The sequence below is a fragment of the Vanellus vanellus genome, assembly GCF_965231255.1.
Source record: "Vanellus vanellus genome assembly, chromosome: 3".
Lineage (NCBI taxonomy): Eukaryota > Metazoa > Chordata > Aves > Charadriiformes > Charadriidae > Vanellus > Vanellus vanellus.
In genome coordinates, this window is record NC_138907.1 from 8303117 (window position 1) to 8322042 (window position 18926).

The window sequence follows — 18926 nt, forward strand, 5'->3', positions numbered from 1 at the left end:
CGTAGCTCTACGTTGAGTGTAATCGGGAGAAAAAAAACATAATGTTCCTCACTGGGAGATATTTAAGAGGTAATATATCTTTAAGTGTCTCCGCCTCTGAATCCACCCACTTCTTGATAGCTGCAGCAGTCTTGTTGACTCACAGAAGCTGTGTTCATGCAATAGCCAGCAATGAGCAGTATTTTTCAGAGATTTTAAGAGCACACCTCCTGCTATGTATTTTGCGTTCTAGCTTGCTGGGACTGAAGGTGTATGAAAGAAACAGTTTTAAGTTTCTAAGATATTGCAAAAGATAGTTCCTCCTCTCATCCCGGAAAATCCTGACGGACCAGTTGGATACGTTTCAGGCCTTAACCAAGAACTTTATCTGCTCGTCCTCCTGTCTTTTTTAAAATAGAAAGACCTGAGACACCCTTAAGAACTGAGAATCTGACTAATTTAAACAGATGGCTAATCCCAGTGCTGTCTGCAATGGACATCTACATCATCATCATCAGAAACAGAATAACCTCTTAAAAAGTGGACTCTATAAGAAAAATGGAATTACTAAAGGAATGAAGGTAAGGTTTATTTGTTTACCCTAATTGCCTCAATATTGAAAACAAATAGGTAGTTGCAACATTACGTATTAAGCTAGTTTTATGGACGTCTTAGTTTCCATTGAACAGGTTGTATGGATTAGGCTTGTGTGTTAAATTTTATGATCTTGGGACCTGAAGCTGCTTTTTTTCTGTCATCCTAAACTGGAGTGAGAGTTGTGAATGCTCGTGCAACATACTGTTGGTCCTGTGAACTAACTAGCCTCTAGTTCATATCAAACACAACAAACACATGCACGCTGAAATGTTGCAGTTTTCTTCTGAAGCTTAACTGATGGTGGAGTTGACTTTGCAATGTATCAATCACTAGTGGAAAGCTGTTTTATCAACTTAAAGTGTGTGTGCAGTGGCTTTTAAAGTGTGATTTATTGCTGTACAAGTATAGCAAAAAAATAGGTATGCGGGGAAGCTGTCTTTCCTTGATGTTTACATTACTGCAAGGTTGGTTCAACTGATGCCCGCACTTTACTGATGCCTGCTCTCCAGCCTTGTGCTGCTTAAAATCCAAGTCAGTTTACTTACTATTTTCTCAAGCTGTTGTCTTTGTAACCAGCGCTTCTCATCTATGTGAATGTTTTGTAGAACAGTTGGCGTGTAGCATCCTAAAGAATGAACCACAAAACAAAAGGTATGCTTTTGCCAAAAAAAGCCCAAATCTTAAATGTTGTCTGTCTGTGATACCTGTTGTGACTGAGAATGTACTGTCTGTCTTGAAGTGTCCTAATTCTGGATCTTGATGTAGTCTTTAGTAGAAAGTCTTGTAGTGACTAGAAAAAGGCTGGCTTTACAGCGCGGTGTGTTGGTGAGAGGGGGATGGAGAAGGTCAGGTCCCCTTTGGAGCCTCAGCGCTCACTTGACCATTGCTGTTGAAAGCTTTAGACGACTGTGGAGGGCTCCGCTGTTTTACAAATAAACTGCTATCTTCTATCTTTGTCTAAATGGGGCTGTCATGCACCTAGCACTCTAATGGAGGCACGCCCAATGTCATGCCTAATGATTGTCTGGCTTTAGGTGTCTCCCTTGGTGCGGGTGTTTCCCAATCACTGGCTTGTGTAGGATGAGGAAAGCAAAAAAGCTTGTGCAATGATTGAAAAGACCTTTCTTGGGATTTGCTTCCAGAAACCTACTCTAGCATCCTTTTATATATCATTTATATCTCCTCATTGTTTTATATATTAGCTATTTGCCACAATGAAGTCTGAAATCTTTGTTTTCAGATTGAGTGGCAAATTTCAAGGACTAAGCCTTGCTGTTCAGTTATTGTTAACCCGCTGCAAATGAGCAGTTGTGAAAGCAGTAGACTCCCAGGAGGGGATTAATTGGGATTTCCTTCTTAATAGGAAAGATATGGCTAGAGAAATAACGTAGAATTTTACTGAGGGTGGGTGAAAAGGAAAAGAAGGCTGGCCTGAAAGGGGAGGCAAATAAATGAAGGAAATGTTAGTAGATGTACATGCTAGATTAGTGTAGTCTTACAAGCACTGTAGGTTTTACCCTGCTGTGTGAGGCGTGAAAAAAGCACTGAACCAGTACCATCCGTAGCTGAGGAAGTGGTGAGGAAGTGAAGCCTTAGAAAGTTCAGGAGGCTTGTCAAAGGCAGATTTGGTAAGTCCGGGTCTGGCACTGTGTTCTGAATGACATACCATTTCCCCTGTCTTCCGGCTTCAAACACAGATTGGGAGAGAAGGAAACAGTAACAGACAAGAGTCCTGTATGAACCAGGAATCTCATTCCTGGTAGGAATCTCCCCATTCCTGTCTGGTCTGTTTCCCCGCCCCAGCTGCCTCACCCTGTTCAGTACTTATGTTTTATCCTATTTTACAGGAACAGATACTGTTCCTTCCTACCTGATCTGTTTACATGGCCTACTGCTGTAGGTGTGTGACTTCACACAGTCTTCCCGTGTGTTTATATTTGCAACACCTTGCTAAGGTGTGCTTCCCACTTCACAGCTGGGATCTGAGGAGCAGGGAATATGGCAGCTGGGTGCACAAGGAAGCCAGACCCAGGTTTGTCATGATTCCAGTCATCCTCCTCCTTTCCTCTTCTTTTGCTCTTTCTCCACCTTGCCCCGATTTCCCCTAACGTTCTGACACACACATACACGTATGTGTACTTTACCGCCTATTCAGTAAATTAATTCACCATTAAGCACCTTACACAGGAGGGCAAATACAGTGCTAGGATATTCAGGGGACGTGACTGATGATGCTGGTTCTACCACTTGAGACTTGTGGCAGTTCTGAAACTCTTGGGGTTAGTTACAGCTGTGTTGCTTTGCAAGGAGGAGAGGAGGGAGTCGTTTTCTGGTTTGAGAGAGACAGCTGGTGGTGCAGAGGATGCCAGCGAGGGCATGGCACAGTGAAGGCTTCTAAGCCAGGAATCTGTAGTAATAGTTGCACACAGTTGACTGACTGGAACATCAGGCTTTGCAGAAATCAGCTCCATAAACCTTTTTTTTTCTAGGGAACCCACAAGAAGTACTGGGTTCAGGAAATGCTGGCTTTGGAAACACTGTTTTTGAAAACTCTGGCTCAGGAACAATGTGTTTTGCCTCTTAATGATGTAAGAACATTTTCTTTGTCAGTGTGTGCATGACAGAAATAGAGAAGCAATTCTGATACAGCAAAACCCCCAGGTTTCCAAAAAAAGGATTTTGTTTAATGGGTTGGGGAAGGTAATTAAGGATGATCAAATGTGGGGGAGTAGGGAAGCTCTCTTTGCTTCTAAGCGATCTGTGGCATACCCAGGACAGGAAGGAAGGTAGCTGAGTGATAAAGCAGCAGTGAAGCATCCTACCAGAAGAGACGCTGTTGCTTTTAGGGAAGAGATATACCGCTTTGTGGTGGGACTGCTTGTTTGAATAGCTTTGGTGATTATTTTAAGTCTGACTCACTCAATTCTAGCTGACAGCACAGACTTCCATGTAGTAATGGACACCAGGACTAACCATGTCCCCACAACCATGTTGCATCCTTGCATTCATTGGAGGTTGGGCCACAGTAAGACCTAAGCTTTGGGATGTAGGTCACGGGCCACATTTTCTACTTCGTTAGTGCTTATTACACAGACAGATGCTTTGTGTTCTTCCAGAACCTGTAGACTGGACTTGCCTTTGTGCAAAGCACAGTTCAACATCTAACCTATTTATTTATGTAACTGTAGTAGCCAAGAGAAGGTATCCTGGCGATGGTTTCTGTTGCTGTTATTGCTGTTGATCGGGTGTCAATTGTAGGGGACATTGGATTTTTGAAACAATAAATATGCTTGTCCAGTGGGAACATTTTTTTCCTACAGTACTTATGCAACAATTTTATTTCTTTGATAAATCATTTCCTTGGATGCCACTTATGCAACAATTTTATTTCTTTGATAAATCATTTCCTTGGATGCCTTAGAGAACCTCCAAGACAGTATAAAGCTATTTGCAAATTTATTTGTTTCTGTTCTGCACTGAGAATGGCAGTAGCTTGGAAGAAACTTGCAGTGAAGAAGACTACAGTCTTTTCCAGGGCTTTCAAGCTCCTTTCTGACAGCAGAAACGAGACTGGGATAAGGTCAAATCTTATTTGATAACCTGAAAATGTGATAGCCTCTGGCATCTGAGGGCTCTAAAATTCAGAAGCTGATTATATTTACCCTCTGTCCTGTGACATCTGGACCTCCTCCTAACAGTTCTACTCTGCTATTGATTCAATACTCTAGCAGCCAGTCTCAGTACCTTCCATTCTTTTGGCTGCCCTGCTTTTCTGCTCCTTTATGCACTATGATGTCACTTATTCCCCAATGAAGATCTTAAAGAAAACATTTTAAAAGAGAGTCACAAAAGGAATATGCCATGCAACTGTTCTCATAATAATCATTTTTTTCTATGTTGGAAATTCCCCCTGTAATTTCTTTGTGCTCTGTCCTCTCACATATATAGATAGCACTTACTTCATGCTACTCCCTGCAATTAGAGTCGTGCGATAAAGCTTCTTAATAAAGAGAAGAGAAAGGAGGGAGGGTTAAGGCTGATCAGACTACAGCCTTTCCAGGTGTTTGCAGCCTCAGCTGTGCAACCATAAAGATCTACCAACAGAATCATTTTCTTTTTGTGAAAGATCTTCATTTCTTGGTGTTGCTTTGGGTAAAAACAAACTGAAAGGGGACTTTATTGGCCCCAGCATGTTTCACTTGCAGCACATAGGCCTTTTGGACCTGTTCTATTGAGTATGTATTCGTGGAAAGTGCAATCCCCATAACCCCTCTGGGTTTCATAGCTGTAGTGCCAACAGGAAGATATTGAGAATTGGTTCCCAGTCGGAGTTCCCTACCAGTTACTACACCTGTTGCTTCAGCTGCACCGCAGACATGATCTCCTCATCCTCATTTCCTGCCTTCTCTTCCCCTTGGTTTCGAGCCTCAGAAATTTGTTGCTTTGCACCGGCACTCTCGGCTAATAATCACAGGTCTCAGATCCACACCCTTGTTTCTGTCATCTACCCTGCTATGCGATGAGCTCAATGCATTGGAAGCAGGAAATGTTGAAGACGTCTTTCTGCAGACTGAGATGTGACCATTGTGTAGGCACATGTAACAGTCAACAACTCTTGTAACAATGCTTTAAGTGTGTTGCATGAGACTTACGTGCAAGGCTGGATATTTTTCACATAGCACAATATGTTTCCAGTAGGGCTGCAGTCACTACCCTGTTAACACCTGGAAATCTCTAAATTCAGGTAATTAAATTTTGAAAGTTTAAGTCCTAACAAAAATAGCATGTATTGATTTGTTTTGGCTTGAAAGACCTAGTGTGTCAGGTCTCTAATGACAACCTCCTCTTAGCACAAGAACAGCCCATCCTTGTGCTTGTGCAAACAAGTAAATGTCTCGGGAAACTGGCCTAGCTAACCAAATAACCCATAAAAGCAGTGTACAAGAGGCAGAAGTAGGAATGGGTTACAAAAGAGGAATTTTGAAACATTGCAGGGGCACGTAGGGATGGTGTTAGGAAAGTCAACATTTGCAAGGGACATCAAGGGAAGCAAGAAGAGCTTTTACTGCTACATTAGTAGTAAATGAATAAACACAGAAAATGTGACCCATTGCTGGATGGGGTGGGTGACTTAGTGACTGCAGGTGCGGGTAAAGCTGAGGTACTCCATGCTATCTTTGCCTCAGTTTTCACCAACAAAGTTTTCCAAGCCTCTGTGTCATCAAACTACCAGTAATGGAGGAAGATTGAGTCATGGATCTCTTGAGAAATCTCAACCCATACAAGTGCATGGGACCAGAAGGGAAGCATCCAAGTGTGCTGGCTGATGTCATAGTGATGTCACACACTATCATCTTTGAAAGGTCATGGATATCAAAGAAGATCCCCGATAACTTAAGAAAGGCAAATGTTCCACCTGTCTTCAAAAGATAGATCATTTCTAGCAAAGGTTTGTTTCTGGTGATTGGGAATAGCAAGCATGGATGTACCAAAGATAAATGATGTTTGACCAATTTTCTTCTATGATGAAGTGACTATATTTGTGAATGAGGGGAGACAGATGGATGTCATCTGCCTTGACTTTAGCAATACCATCCTCATAGCCTACTTGGGACATTACGGTCTCGATGGGTAGATGACTATATGGGTTAATAACTGGCTGGATCATTGGGCTCAAAGGGTAGTGCTTAATGGTTCATACTTTGCCTGGAGGCTGGAGAGGTTTCACACATGAGGGGAAAAAAAAAGATCAAGATGCAGATAACAGCACTGGGACATATTGCTCTGGAGCCTCCATCACGGAGGCTTTCAGGACTCAGCTGGGCAAAATCCCGAGCACCCTGCTGGGAATTTGCTGTTGACCTGCCTTTGAACACAAGAATGAAACCGAGACCAGTTGAGGGCCAGTGCAGGCTAAGTGAGTCTGTAACCCTTTAGTGTAAGGAGGCTGCATTTCTGTGGTGAGTCAGCTGCAGTGGTCTAAAAATGGACAGAATTGATGGCAGAACCCCAGTGGGGCTTCTGTGGGTAATTACCTGGCAAGCAGCTTATTCTTGCACCGTAGAGGTAATTAGTAAAAGAAAGCCATGAAATGTCTAGTCCCATTGCCTGTCTACTTATGTCCCTTCAGCATGAGAATTAATTACCTTTGCAAGCTGCAAGTGGCAGTCTAGCTTTCAGAAACAAGTAAGGTAATGCACGTTTTCTACCTGCTGTATCATCAAGGGACATAGCTGGCCGTGTTCCATTACAGAAGCAAGTTCATGAATATAATGGGCAGAATGATAATAGCTGCTTAGGGACTGTCCGGGTCTCTGGGTGAGCCAGCACAGGCAGGACACGGAAACAACCACAAAACCACAGATGAAATGCAAAGAGTAAATTTATTTTCATTACTTCACCAGCCAGGGGATCCCTGAAGCGGCACCCGGGCAGAGGCACACAAGCGGGATTCAGACACCATGGAGCTTCATCTATGCTAGAGGATCACCGAACCTGCTTTTTTTTGCCTGTATTTCAGGTGTAGTTTACCACTGTGCTTTGATCTTTCACTGAGCAGGGCAGGAATCTCAAGCACGTTCGACAGGGTGCCTCCAAGTCTTTCACAGACCTATGTTATCGAAACAGACATTCTACTTGTCCGATATACCAGACTAAACAACAATTACTATGATATGTGTGTTTTTCTACACCTCAGCTGCAGGTCACTTGAGTGTGTTTATAATCCTCCTCACCAATCTTCCGTTACTTTCCCACAGTCTCTATAAGACCTGACTTTTTGCCGGAAAAAATGGTTAACCTCATGCTGCCTCGTACAGGTTGCTGTTTGCAAGTGTGCAGTGCTGATTCAAATCCTGTTTTATAGAGTACTAGACAACTATAGAGACCTTAATTTGTCAGGTCTGTTTCTGCTGCCAACAGTTATATGAACTCTCTCATGGATTATTATTTTTTAATTTCTTTTTAAAGAAAGTTAACTTTTATTGTGGCTAGAACCGTGGCATTAACCAGCAAAACAGGAAATTAAATTTCATTACAATGACCAGTGGCTCAGCCAGAGAATTCTTGCCATTCCTGGCAGCTAATTTTTCCACAGAAAATGCTTTTAGAAAGCGAACAAGCCAGAAATTTTGTGAGACTGTTGTCTGAGAGAGTTGTCATTGTGGGATGTTGAATTGGGAAGAAAAACGTCATTTAAGGAGAAGAGGAGGCAGTAGGAACCAGCAGTATTGTGTGCCAGACTGAAGAGGAGTTGGAGTGTTCCGCGCTTCAGGGTTTATTAATTCAGCCAGATAGCTACTAGATCATTCGGCAAGATGCCTTTAGTATACGGCTGTGAGGTGAAGAGCTAAATTTCCAGGGTACATGCCATCTATGTGCACCCACGTCTTCAGCACAAAGTGATGTTTAACCTGTTCTGGCCAGGTGACTTTCTCCCTCCCAAAGTATTTTGATCTTCTTTAAGAACATCCAGTGTAGATGTAACGCAGCAAAGCCTTGTCTGTTCTCTGATCGTCTCAGTCTTTTTGGAAATTATTCATCTGTATCCTTTCCTTTGTTCATTTGGCCAAGCACAGGTTTTGGCATGTGGTCTGTCATTTCCCCCTCTTCCAAAAAATCTGTTTTTCCCCCTCAGCCTACAAAGAAGTGAGGATTTATTCACTTAGCAACAGGAATATGGAAAGACAGATTTGTGGTGAGGAGCTGAGACTCGTAGCCATTTCAGCTGACATCATGCTGCACTCTGCTTCCTCCAGGAACTTCCATTTGAGTTTCTGCTTCCCTGTCGCTGCTGCTGATTCATGTGCTCTGAAGAGCTGCCATACATCCTCCTCTGTGACTCACATATAGCTATCTGAGACTTCAACCTGGCTAATCTTCTCACAGTCACAAAGCTGTCAGCCTACGCATGGAATCACAGTGGCCATTTGTACGTTCTTGAGCTTCTTGGGGCTGTTCTGCAAGAGTGCCTCAGTCTGTCCCTGTATTTCAATTTCCTGTCTATTTCTTGTGTCTCCACAAAAGTTTGATTTGTCTTCTGAAAGGGACATTTCCCCGTCTGTGGTTGCGCTTCCTGAAGGTAAAGGTAGTTGCGATCAGGCATTTGTGCACGCTGTTGTAGGGGAGATCTGTAACGATCACCCAAGCCACTGCCTGGAGGGGGCAGGATAAGGATGTTTCCACCTAGTCCTAGCAGCCCTGTGTCAGTGACTGTAGTGATTTAGATGGGAACCTCGGAGGCTGGGGAATATAACTTGAGAAATAAATTTAAGACCACGCATACTCGTTACGTTGTACCTCATTGTCAGCTGTTCCCTGAAAGAATCCCAGCCTCGTGATCTGATCAAATATATCTCCTACTCGGACCACCAGCTGATCAGCCTCAAAGTTTCAGGTGCTATGCAAATACCAACACTAAACAATGAAACAATTCAGAGTGAATGAGCTTTTGCTGAAAGCATTTCATGGTCCAAGAAAGCATTTGAAAAATCAATGTTTTCCCAGCTTTTTAAGATCATATTCATGTAAGTTCATGAGTTTGAACTTTTGAACGTCCAGCAATCTCTTGACATCAGGCATGCTCAAAGGGAACATGTTACTTTGCCTCTGGCACAAAAATGTGTCTTCATGTCTCTTAATGTTGTATCTTCTTTATATAAGGCATTGCTCTCCTGTGCAATTTTCTCCTTGCATCGTTGTTATATAAACAGCTTTTTTGTTTGCATATGTGGGTGGTAAAGTTGTTTGAGAGGTTCGAGCAGGTACCAGGTGTGTTAATCCCAAAGGGGGAAATCTTCTTGGGTTTTTGTTGTTTTGTTTTGATCACAAAGGAAACAAACTCCGTTCAAACTGTTTTGATGCAATCTCCATCCCTTTTCCTTTCTTCTAATCGCAATCATCCTTCACCTATGGGCCATCATCCTCAGTTTCTTTTAACTTGCTTTAGGTTATAAAAGAACCAATAGTGAGATTTTTATAAGCCATTAAGTATTGGATTGGTGCCTCTGTGGCTGAATATATAAGGGGTGTTACAAAGTAGATTCTATTTTCTGTGTATGTACAGCCCAGTTTCATCCCAGGTTATAAAATACAAAATTACTTTATCAATGTCCTTCTCTGGAGATATCTGAAACCTGCCTGCATGCCATCCCATGCAACCTACTCTAGGTGAACCTGCTTTAGCAGAGGTCCCTTCCAACCCCTACCGTTCTGTGATTCTGTGAAATAATCTAGGAAGAATCAATCCCATGTGGGTGGAACTTGTCTATTAGTAATTTTTGGCTTGCAATAGATTTCTTAAGTGTCTCTTCAAGTTGAACTCAGAACCTTTGTTTCTAAAATCTAATTCTTACTCATAACCAAGGAGGAACAAGTACAGATTCCAAAACAAAAATAAGCATTTGCAAAATCTATACCTTTTAAAGAAAAAAGTTGAGATTTTTGTTTTTCATTCTGTGACAAGTGTACTGTTGATATATGCTAAGTCTACTTGCTTGTTCTTAAAATCTACACGTTACTGCCTTTAACCAGAGATAGACAGGATTAAGGAGGGCTGCAAGAAAGCTGTCCTTTTTTCATGTGTCTGTTCTAAGGATGGATAGCTCGGCAAGCTGGCACCAAAGTCCTGGTCCTTGGGTATTAGTGCTCAGCGTAAAAACCTAACAGAGAACTTGTTACAGCAGCAGTTTTCAACATAAAATAATGTCTACAAGATCCTTCCATCTCCCTCCATGTGCAATACCTTCCCAAGCACACAGGTTCACCTGTCCCATTCCAACAAGCTTTTCTCATCACTTCATTAGCATCTTGGCTCTTCCTAAATTTCTTTTGTGACAAGAGAAATCTCTTCTCTTTATTGTCTTATTATATAAAGGAAATCCTCTCATCAGTGCTTTGATTTGGTAAAGAAATCACTGTGACTTTTGCATTAGAGATCCATTTCTGGAGGTTACGCAAGAGTGAAAGTCAGCAGACTGTCTGCTAGTAAAGACAGTGTTACTAAGCATGACAGATCAAAAATGCAGCTCTGTGAGCTTCCATCTCACCCCCAACCCAAAGAATCAATTAATTGATGCTTTTGAAAATGTTGGCATGAATTCCTTCATGCTTTCAGCACAGCATAATTAAATCAAGCAAATCAGAGGGTAAAAATAAGCTTTACCCATCAATAGGTGGAAAATATTTTAAAATTTGCAGAGATAAGGTGCTATTAGTAGTTTTTTATATCTGTGATTCAGTATAACTGGAGACCTTTGAAAAATTTTCTCACATCTGGGCTGAGAATTACATGGGTTTATTTAAGTGAAGTGAAGCATATTTTAATATGATTTTGTCAGTAGTATTATCAGGGACTTTGGCTTTTTTGACTGTTTCAATATGTATCTGATGAGAAACAAAGCATTGTCATCCTGTGTTTTTGTTATAAAGATGTTAACATTTACAGGGAAAAAAAAAATAATTCAATGACAAGTTATACAAATTCTTAAAACATCAGGTAGGCATGCTTATTTTTATACGCTGCTGAACACTTAATAGGTGTCAAAAATGTATGTGGTTGGGGAAGGGGAGTGTTGTCTGAGCAGGGGAAAAAAAACCCCACCATCTACATAGTTTGTTCTTTCCGCATGGTAGCGTATTACCATCTTGGTTGATTTTGGCATAATTTCCTATAGAAACAAGATGTATTTGGTGATACTATCTCTTTAACAACTTCTGAACTAGTCAGCCATTTTCAGTCATATTTGACAAAGGCATATCATCCACTCTTTCCTTAAAGTAGGCAGCAGGGCACAGGAGAAAGGTCCTGCACGTTTCCTGTTGAAAGAGAAGCTGCAGTGTGAACTCATCCTCCATGACTCTGGAGAATCCGCAGTAGAAAGGAGATTTGATCTATGTCCCAATTAAGAAGGAAGTTTCTGTCAGTGTGTTGCTTTGTTTGACACCAAAGTTAGTCAACATGAGACACATGTAGAAACCCAGGATTTATTATTCCCGGAGTTCACAGTGCTCTGTTTACTTCTGCTCTAACTCATTTCTGCATTGTGCATATCTTATCATTGCATTTTTCTGGAATTTATTTAGTCTGTAAACTTTCTGAGATAAAGACTTTATTTTCTGTCCTTTTCTTGTAAAATACTTGCTACACTTAGGAGCAGTATCTATTAGGTGTACCTTCATTTACGGGGATTTTCATCAAAGTCTTCCCACTTTTTCAAACACCAGTGATTTGTTATCAGTATTGTGTAAAGCAGTTGACCTATCTCCTGTTCTAATTGCTACTAGTAAGTTGGAACAGAAAAGTGTATCTTGGTCTTATCTCTCATGGGACATTTCTCCTCTACCAGCCTATCTACAGATGAAACTTGAGTTCAAGTTAAATGTTACTGTTTTGCAGTAATTAAATTCTAATTCAGTCATACATCAGTTCTTCATCTTTAGAAAAGAATAGTCCACAGGTGAGCAAATTCAAACTCATCATTGTCATCTGGATGGTGTTGACCCATTTCGCAAAGGCTGCATGATTTCAGTTCCCCTCCTGTTGATCAAGTACCTCGCCTACTCCTCAATGGCATTCTAGTGAGAGCTGTACTTCAGGACATCAGCATAAAGACAGAAATGGAATAGATGAAAACCTCTCACTTGGTGACAGGTAGTTTCTGTAAGCTTGGGCTGGAGGTTGATGGTTTGGCATTTGAGAGAGCTCTGACTACTTCTTCCTTGAGATTTAGGCAATCATATTTTGAGTATTTTGTTTTTCAGGGCTACCCATAGAATAACCTGAATAGTGTGGAAAGCCTGTTAAAGAACTTTTAACCAGATAGCCAAGAAAGGTTTGAGGGTTCTTTAGTTTTCTTGTTATTTTGAGTGATGTTTTGCTGGGGAAGCTGATAAAATATCTCCACACCCCGACACTTCTCAGTAAGTAGCCACCGTTGTTGACTGACAGTAGTTTGTTTGCAGACTCCACTGTTTGTTGCTTATTCCTGTCTTCCTTTTTTCCAACCCCGTACGTTTTCTTGAAATGTTAGCCATAAACCAGGGCTACATTTACTCACTGTTGCACAGTGTATTGCATTCTTGCCTGTGCTACATGCCCACTCAGCTGTGTGGCCAAAAAAACCCAGCCATTTTCCACAGGACTGACACAGGGTTTGCAGTGCAGTATTTCAGCAGAGGTATGAGAGATGGGCATCAATCATATGTAGGCAATCATGTTTGCCAACTATACGTTCTTGGAATAGGAAATAGCTTTGTATATGAGATCATGTTGATAAACAGAGTTACCAGGTCTGATGATAAATTTTCTGGGACTGTTTCTTGAAACATGTGGTAGAGGCAAATGGAAACCAGTATTACTTTCTGTACTATTGGACAAACAACTTTTTTCTTAATTTGAAACAACTGCTGAAGTCTTGTTTCTTTGTTAGCTTCATTTAGCCGTGGTTAAAACAAGCAGATATACCTGTGCTTTATCTATTCACATGTTCTGGCAGATCATTGCAAAACTGAATGGGAGTTTGTGATTTTGGGGTTTTTTTCAGCCCATATTGTTCACCATGTAAGATTTAGCAGAGCTCATAAACAACATTGTTTTAACAATTGAGTAGTTAAGAACATTGCCAGGACTTTGAAACTTTCTGTGTTATGAAAAGAAAATTAAATTGGGGGAAAAAAAAATCAAAATTGCACACACATGCAAGACATTGGAAGGGAAGGATATCCCCAAACCTGCCGGAAATAGATCCTTATATATGGATACTGGGCACTTTTGGAATAGGAAAATTAATTCTCAAGCTGCATAATATCTAATTTATCTAATATTTCTTCATTTCATATGTTCAGATTACTCATCAGCTAGATACAAAGCCATGTGTGTCGTAAGCCAAGCGGGTTACAATTATAAACAGTTTGGTTTAGGTCCCACTTTCACACCTGTTATGCGAAGAGCATACTTGTGGATAAGACGTACCTCCCTGGCACAATTTCTAATTATTCAAGTGGCAACATCAGGGACAAGGAATCATAGTTGAACTTTTGTAACTCCTCACTTTAAAGTCAGAGTCAGTAAAATCGGTATTAGTCAATGGAAGGGACAAAGAGCACTCTCACAAGCGACAATTGGCTAGTCAGAGTGGAAAAGGGGGAGTGAGATACAGCAGTGGTTGAACTGGAGAATCTGGCTCGCTCGGTTGTCCCGAGGAGCAAGCTGCGTTCAGCAGTGAGGTAGTGCTCGGGTGGAGTGAGGTGGAGCTGCCCGAGGGAGCAAAATGCACTGTGAGAACTAGGTCAGGGGAGTGCCGAGCTCGCCTCGCCGGGGGTGCCCGCGTAGCCGGAGGCTAGAGAGGGAAAGCCAAGAGGAGGTGAAAGGTGGATGGGTTGAGTCTGTGGCAGGTGATCTCAGCCAGGATGAAGGCAAGGAACCGAGGGGAAGGAATGGCGCAAGGAAGGGAAGATGTAGATCTGTAAGCTACTGCAATTTCAAAGGAAGGGAGTTGTTGTGGGGTTTTTTTTTCATTCTTTTTTTCGGAAATAGCAAAGAAGTAGAGCTGGCAAGCGGATAGCCACAGAAACATGAATCATTTCACAGCCAGCATGTGTATTGACTAACACGTAGTGCTCTCAAGTTAAATACTTTAGTGTTGACTGAACGTTTAGTTAAAACAAAAGCAGTAGTGCTTGCCGTGGCTGCTACCACCAGCTTTTTACCATACTCCCATTAGGAGAATTCTAGCATAACCTTTTTTGTAACTGTTTGCCACATGCTTGTTCTCTTCATCTGGGCTAGTAAGAATGCTCTAATCCATTTTGTCGTATGTTCTTCAAAAATGTACTTAAATTTTACGATTTCCTTTCCCAATTCAAAATTGGGCTGTATTATTTCTGGGGAAATGTGGTCTCCCCTGCAGTATGTCTCTTAAGATACCAGAAGTAGATTTGAGGGCTGTGTTGGACTGAGATAGATCTTAGGAAGTGAGGATAGACTTGCAGCTTTATGTGCAGGAAGGCAAGCCTTCCACTTTATTCTACTGAGGTTTGTAACAAAAGAAAAAGTTGGTAGTGCTTAGTTCTTGTTCACTACAGAGACACAGGGACATATATGGAATTTCAAAATAATTTATCTCTGCTTTGCAAACTAAGCAGACAGATTGTTGGAATGGCTCCCGCAGAAAATAAAAATCTTTCAAAATTCTGTGGTCTGTGATCCTTTCTCCTGGCAGCACAGGAATGCCAGTGTCAAATATATTCCATTCTTGGCATGAATTTACTCCCCTCAGAGGTTATATTCTCTTTTAATGCCAGTAATCTACATGGTGTGATGCACCTGAGTGATGGTACTTTAAAGACTTGACATTCCATTCCAATCAAGACATAAGTGATAATCTGAACCTTAAGCATAATTATATTTTTATTTTCTATACCTTCCTGTATATCTTCATTTACCACTGCACTGTCTCACAGTCACATTTTCAGTTCTCTAGGCATGGTGTAGGACCGAGTCTCACTACTTGGATGTCCTCAAGCAATTTTGGCATATGATGAATAGATCTAGCCAAGCCTACCTTTTTGGGTAATGGTATGGTAGAATCCCAGTTTGGATACTCTTCCATCTTTCAGGGTTTTTTCTTTCCAGAAAAACTTCTAATCTGTTTTGTTCATTAACAAGTAACAGAGGATACTGGATTTTAGCCCTGTGCTTTGGCTTATAGTGATTCTGTGAGAATGAAGCAGCAATGCATTTGGTAAGGCAAACCTGTAAGTAAACTACCTGAACACAGGATTTAGAGTTTTAGAGTACTTGACATGAAGTGATATAATCTCTCTGCACACTTTTCTCTGACTCCTCTGAAATGGGCTTAAGTTTTTATTGGTACATTTCAAAGTCCCTTGGGGAAGCCAGTGCCTTTCGCTGTACATTTCTATATCATTTCCACACAACAGCTCCAAGGGACATGGCTATCCTAAGCACTTAGCTCTGAACTGCCTTAACCCTCCTTTCATCCAACAGGAGAAACCTCTCATTTCTACTTAAAGGTAGAGCTCACAGTACACTTTGGGGATTCGAGTCTACAACTAGATGGGGATATGAACTGCCGTCTCTTTCTTTGTGGGTGTAGGCAAGACTCAAGCCAGACCACTGCTCTGATTGAGCTGAGTCTGATTCCAGAGCTCCTACCTCTTGCAGAGGGAAGGTACTGCCAAGGTATCTTGCTTTCGTAAAACTCGGCGTCAGGAAGCGGTTGGCAAGCCTGACAGCTCCTGTACAAGCTGTGAGCCAGGAGCCCCTGCATGTCACTGAGGCAAGACCTTGCCTTCTGGCATTGCAGAAATAACCCGCCACATGGACTGACTTAGTGCAAAATTAGGAGTGTAGCTTGGCAGCGGAGGGCATTATGTGTGATCTCCTGCCAGCCTGGAGTGGAAGGACTGCTGGTTAAAGAGAAGAGTAAGAGACATCGTTGGAAACGGCAGGTCCTCCCATAATTCAAGCAATTATTTAAACAGGTAACTCAAGCTAATTACATAGTTTAGCCTTTGCAGCTGGCAGTTCTGTTTTTCTGGAAGCAAGATTCATCTTATTCAGAAGTTTCTCTAGGCCCATTGTGCTGGTGCTCATAGCTGCGTTTCCTGAGTATTGAGTTATGCTTTCTTTGGATCTGACAGTACCTTAGCCGTATCCCCCACTGAGGTACCCTGGATTCTGCCTCATGCGTCCCTGCTGTTGGGCAGCTCTATCTGAGTTTTGTTCTAAGAGTTTCCACTTTCTTTGTCCTGAGCAGAATGCAGAAAAAAAATTAGGATGTAGGAACTGCAGATAGTGGTTTCTATACTTTTTATCTTCCAGCGCTGCAATGCTCTAACAGATTAGCTTTGATCCATGAAAATTGAGAAAAAAGGGGGAGGAAAAAAAGAAACAACCGTACTATCTGGTATGAATTTAGCCCACAAAGGGGGATGTTCTTGAATTATGATGATTGTTCTGCATGTCCCTATTGTCATTCTTAATTTTGTATCAATTGATTTTTTTACATAGGCTGAAGTTATTCCATTAGTCCGTAAGGGAGCTGTCGGGATGGACACATAAAATTTCTTAATTCAGTTTAGTATGATTAATTTCCTGTATGAGAATGAGGGAAGCGCAGAGCTTCCTTCCCTGTGGAATGGGAAAGAATGTAAACCAAGAAGTTATCAGAGTATACTAGTATTGTTTCAGAATTCACTGTGAAGCATTATCTCTGAAACACCTGAATATTTACCTACAGGAGTGTCCCCTTAGACAGATTTTGTGAGGAGTTTACGTGCGTGAGACCTCATGTAGTGGGTTTGGTTTTTCCCCCACTGTAACCGAGCTTTATTAATTTTTTATCAACTGATTTGTACCATGGGACATGCCAGTGAGATCGTATTGCTTTGCACATGTGGACATTCCTCAGAAGTAAAAGATATTTTTCTCTGCTAGATGGTAGGATGTAAGTATGTAGTTTGCCCTCTCAGAGTAGTTACTGGATGAACTAAAGTTGTCAGAACAAATTAGAGACCTCTCTCCACTGCAGTTAAGAGACACCTGCATCTTTTGTCATTGTTCATTATTTGCCTCTTTGCACAGATATATTTGTAGCAGGCATTATAGATGGACACAACATTAATCTTATGTTCAGGTTTGTAATAATTTCTTTTTTTTGCAGATGTGGAAGGTTAGAGGTGAAACGTGAGGTCTTCCGAAAAAGGTTTATTTATCTTTGACATGAAGTTTTACTGTGACTTGCTTATCATGTGTAAATTTAAACAACAACTGTTGGGGTTTTGGTTTGTTTGTTTGTTTGTTTGTTTGTTTTTGCAGAAATATGAGACTATTTGTTTTACTAGTATTTTAAAATCTTTGCATTTTAATGAGCTTTAAAATTACATTCCTTTCTGAGAGACAACACCCTCCTTTTGGGCTTTGTTGGCAATGGTCATATTTGAGAAATAAGATTGTTGTATAGTCATCTTCTGTCACTCTTGAAATGTGTCAGGTAGCTCAGGAGAGCATATGGTTGATCAGAACTTCAGTACATCCCTTCTAGATGATCCTGCCTAGTCTTTGCTTTGCCAGCTACTCTTGGTCTATCTCAGTACTCCCCAAATTTAGGAGCATGGGCACAGATGTGTGAACAGAAGTGTTATCCTAATGAAAAACTCAGAAAAACATTATTGTATCTCTTAGAGGACTGGTATACTAGAATGGTGCTACATAAAGGTGTTAATGAAATAGAGATAATAGGGGGGGTTGTGTCGCCGCAAAAGAACAAAAAAAAAGTTTATACAGTCTTTGTTAGCCAGAATTTTGTTCACTGATTTGTAAGGTGTGCTAAACAGATTTAAGTTCTCCAAATACAGGCAGTTGCTAAAAGCCAGTGTCATGTTAATTTTATTTTAGTTTTAAACACAAACTCGATATATCTACTTCCTTCTTCCAGCATCCGTGATTTAGAGGATCTCTATCTGCATTTCGGTCTGTGCAAAATGAGTATCAGCTATTTTTGGAGTGCTCAGTCTTTTCTGTTCCATGTTTCATGTCATGGTTTCAGAACACAAGGTAAATGGGAAAAATAGCTAATAAAGCTTAAAAGTATTTTGAGATGTCATCTAGTCCATTTCTCTACGACAAGGCAGACTCAGTTTTATCCAGGGCTGGTTTTATGCTAGAATATCTTGAAGGCTATTCTGGAGCCAATGAGTCCATAAGCTGTGCCAGTCTGTTTTGGGATTTTGTTAAGAGACTGACAGCACTGCTTTTTGATATCTTTTGCTTGACAATATTAGTTTTGACTATATATAAAGTTCCCTACAGAGGTTTTATACCCATCTTAAACACCTCCATTGCTCTAGCTTCACGTTGAACTGTTTTTGTCAATAGAAAATTCTTTGTAGTGTCTGATTCAGAAGCAGCATGGCCAGCAGGTCAAGGGAGGGGATTCTGCCCCTCTAATCCACTCTTGTGAGACCCAGCGTGGAGTACTGCATCCAGCTCTGGAGGCCCCAGCATAAGAAGGACATGGACCTGTTGGAGCGGGTCCAGAGGAGGGCCACAAAGATGATCAGAGGGCTGGAGCACCTCTCCTGTGAAGACAGGCTGAGAGAGTTGGGGTTGTTCAGCCTGGAGAAGAGAAGGCTCCAGTGTGGCCTTATAGCAGCTTTCCAGTACTTAAAGGAGGCCTACAGAAAAGATGGGGAGGGACTCTTGATAGCAGGCAGTGTAGTGATAGGATGAGGGGTAATAGTTTTAAACTGAAAAAGAGAAGATTTAGATTAGATATTAAAAAGAAATTCTTTACTCTGAGGGTGGTGAGACACTGTAGGTGTTCATG

The 18926-nt window shown here is 41.3% G+C and overlaps 1 protein-coding gene across 1 annotated transcript in view; it reads left to right on the top strand.

The window, feature by feature from the left end:
- Positions 1-446: 446 nt before the first annotated feature.
- The window catches only part of SPTLC3 (serine palmitoyltransferase long chain base subunit 3), a gene marked incomplete at its 5' end in the record, with an annotated part of 85100 nt that continues 66620 nt past the window's right edge, over positions 447-18926 (top strand). Inside the window, one exon of the mRNA XM_082480915.1 lies at positions 447-560. Coding sequence (XP_082337041.1) covers positions 447-560 — 114 coding nt within the window. The remainder of the gene's footprint in view (positions 561-18926) is intronic.